Source organism: Parus major, chromosome 1A (genome assembly GCF_001522545.3).
Source record: "Parus major isolate Abel chromosome 1A, Parus_major1.1, whole genome shotgun sequence".
NCBI lineage: Eukaryota > Metazoa > Chordata > Aves > Passeriformes > Paridae > Parus > Parus major.
In genome coordinates, this window is record NC_031773.1 from 662,650 (window position 1) to 665,017 (window position 2,368).

The 2,368-nt window shown below is 48.0% G+C and overlaps 1 protein-coding gene across 1 annotated transcript in view; it reads right to left on the reverse strand.

Moving 5' to 3' along the window:
- Positions 1–260: 260 nt before the first annotated feature.
- The window catches only part of ASB13 (ankyrin repeat and SOCS box containing 13), a 6,499-nt gene continuing 4,391 nt past the window's right edge, over positions 261–2,368 (reverse strand). The window contains exons 2-3 of the mRNA XM_019006574.2: positions 1,519–1,669; positions 261–706 (exon numbers count right to left, since the gene is read on the reverse strand). Coding sequence (XP_018862119.1) covers positions 261–706; positions 1,519–1,669 — 597 coding nt within the window. The remainder of the gene's footprint in view (positions 707–1,518; positions 1,670–2,368) is intronic.

The following is a 2,368-nucleotide window of genomic DNA, read 5'->3' on the forward strand; positions in this document are numbered from 1 at the left end:
TTACTGTTGTTATTAATGATATTTATATTTATATTTATATTTGTATTTATATTTATACTTACATTTATACTTATATTTACATTACATTTATACAACTGATATAATTCATGCTATTATTTTACTATTAAATTGCTATTATTATTAATGATATCAATATTGATATCAATATTGATATTGATAACTTTATTTCTATTTCTAATATATAAGGCAACTGATGGAATTAATGCTATTATTATTTTACTATTAAGTTACTATTGTTATTAGTGATATTGNAGGAATGGCAGGAACACCGGGAACACCAGGAAGGGCACCGGGAACACTGGGAAGGTTGGGAATGGCAGAGGGATGCTGGGAACACCAGGAAGGTCACTGGGAACACCGGGAATGGCAGGAACACCAGGAACACTGAGAAGGTCATTGGGAATGCCAGGAATGCCAGGAACATTGGGAAGGGCACCAAGAACACCAGGAATGCCGGGAACACCGGGAAGGTCACCAGGAATGCTGGGAACACCAGGAATGCCAGGAACACCGGGAAGGTCACCGGGAACACCGGGAATGCCGTACGTACCCGCCTGCAGCAGCAGCTTGGCGCAGCGCAGGTGCTGGCGCGCGCAGGCCACGTGCAGCGGAGTCCCGAAGTGGCAGTCGTGAGCCTCCAGGTTGGCGCCCACGTCGATGAGGAGCTGCACGCACTCCGAGCTCCCTGCGGCCGGAAAAACGGGAAAATCCCATGGGAAAACGGGAACAGACTCGAGGGGCCCCGGGAGAATTCCGGCCAGGAATTCACCCTGAGGAATGGAGGGTTCCTTAGGGGATCCAAGCAAGATTCTGAGGGATCGCCCAATGGTGGTGGAGGTGATCCCGCCGGGAAAATCCTGCCAGGAAAATCCCGCCGGGAAAAGGGGATCCGGGCAAGGAAATGGGGGTTAGCCAGGGAAAAGGGGATTTATCCAGGGAAATGGGAATTCCAGGCAGGGAAAAGGGAATTTATCCAGGGAAAAGGGGATTTATCCAGGGAAAAGGGGATTTATCCAAGGAAATGGGAATTTATTCATGCAAAAGTAATTCCAGGCAGAGAAAAGGGAATCCAGGGAGGAAAAAGGAAATTTATCCAAGGAAAAGGAAATCCAGATGGGGAAAAGGGAATCCAGGCAGGGAAAAGGGAATTTATCCAGAGAAAAGGGGATTTATCCATGGAAAAGTAATTCCAGGCAGGGAAAAGTGGATTTAGCCAGGGAAAACAGGATTTATCCAGGGAAAAGGAAGAGGTCTCTGCAGGGGAAAACAGGATCAAATCTGGGAAATCTGGGATCAGAAATGGGAAAAATGGGATCAGAATGGGATCAGAATGGGATCAGGATGGGATCAGAGGGGTCTCTGCAGGGAAAAATGGAGATTTTCCTGTCCCTTTCCTGCTCAGCTTGGGAGGTTTTCCCATCCCTTTCCAGCCAGGGAGGTTTTCCCATCCCTTTCCCACCTGGAAGTTCCCCGTCCATCCCGCTCCCCAGCCCGTACCGTTCATGCAGGCCTCGTGCAGCGGTGACGCCGTGTAGAGCGGAGGGTTCACCTTGGCGCCGTGCGCCAGCAACAGCCGCACGCACTCCACGCTGCCCGAGGCACAGGCATCACACAGAGGAGTGCTGCCGTCAATGTTCCGAGCATCCACCTGAACAGACGGGATCAATATTGGTACTGATATTGATATTGGTATTGATATTGATATCAGCACTGATATTGGTACTGATATCAATATCAGTATTGATATTGACACTCCACGCTGCCCGAGGCACAGGTGTCACACAGAGGAGTGCTGCCGTCAATGTTCCGAGCATCCACCTGAACAGACAGGATCAATATCAGTATCGATATTGGTATTGGTACTGATATCGATATTGGTACTGATAACGACACCCCACGCTGCCCAAGGCACAGGCGTCACACAGACGAGTGCTGCCGTCAATGTTCCGAGCATCCACCTGAACAGACAGGATCAATATCAGTATTGGTACTGGTATTGATATCATTGATATTGATATCAGTACTGATACTGGTACTGATATCAATATTGGTACTGATATTGACACCCCACATGCCCGAGGCACAGGTGTCACACAGAGGAGTGGTGCCGTTGATGTTCCGAGCGTCCACCTGAACAGACGGGATCAATATCGGTATTGGTATTGGTATCATCAATATCAGTATTGGTACTGATATCGATATCGGTACTGATACTGACACTCCACGCTGTCCAAGTGGTCACACAGAGGAGTGCTGCCGTCAATGTCCCGAGCATCCACCTGAGCAGAGAGGATCAATACTGGTATTGATACTGGTATTGGTATTGATACTGGTATTGATATCATCA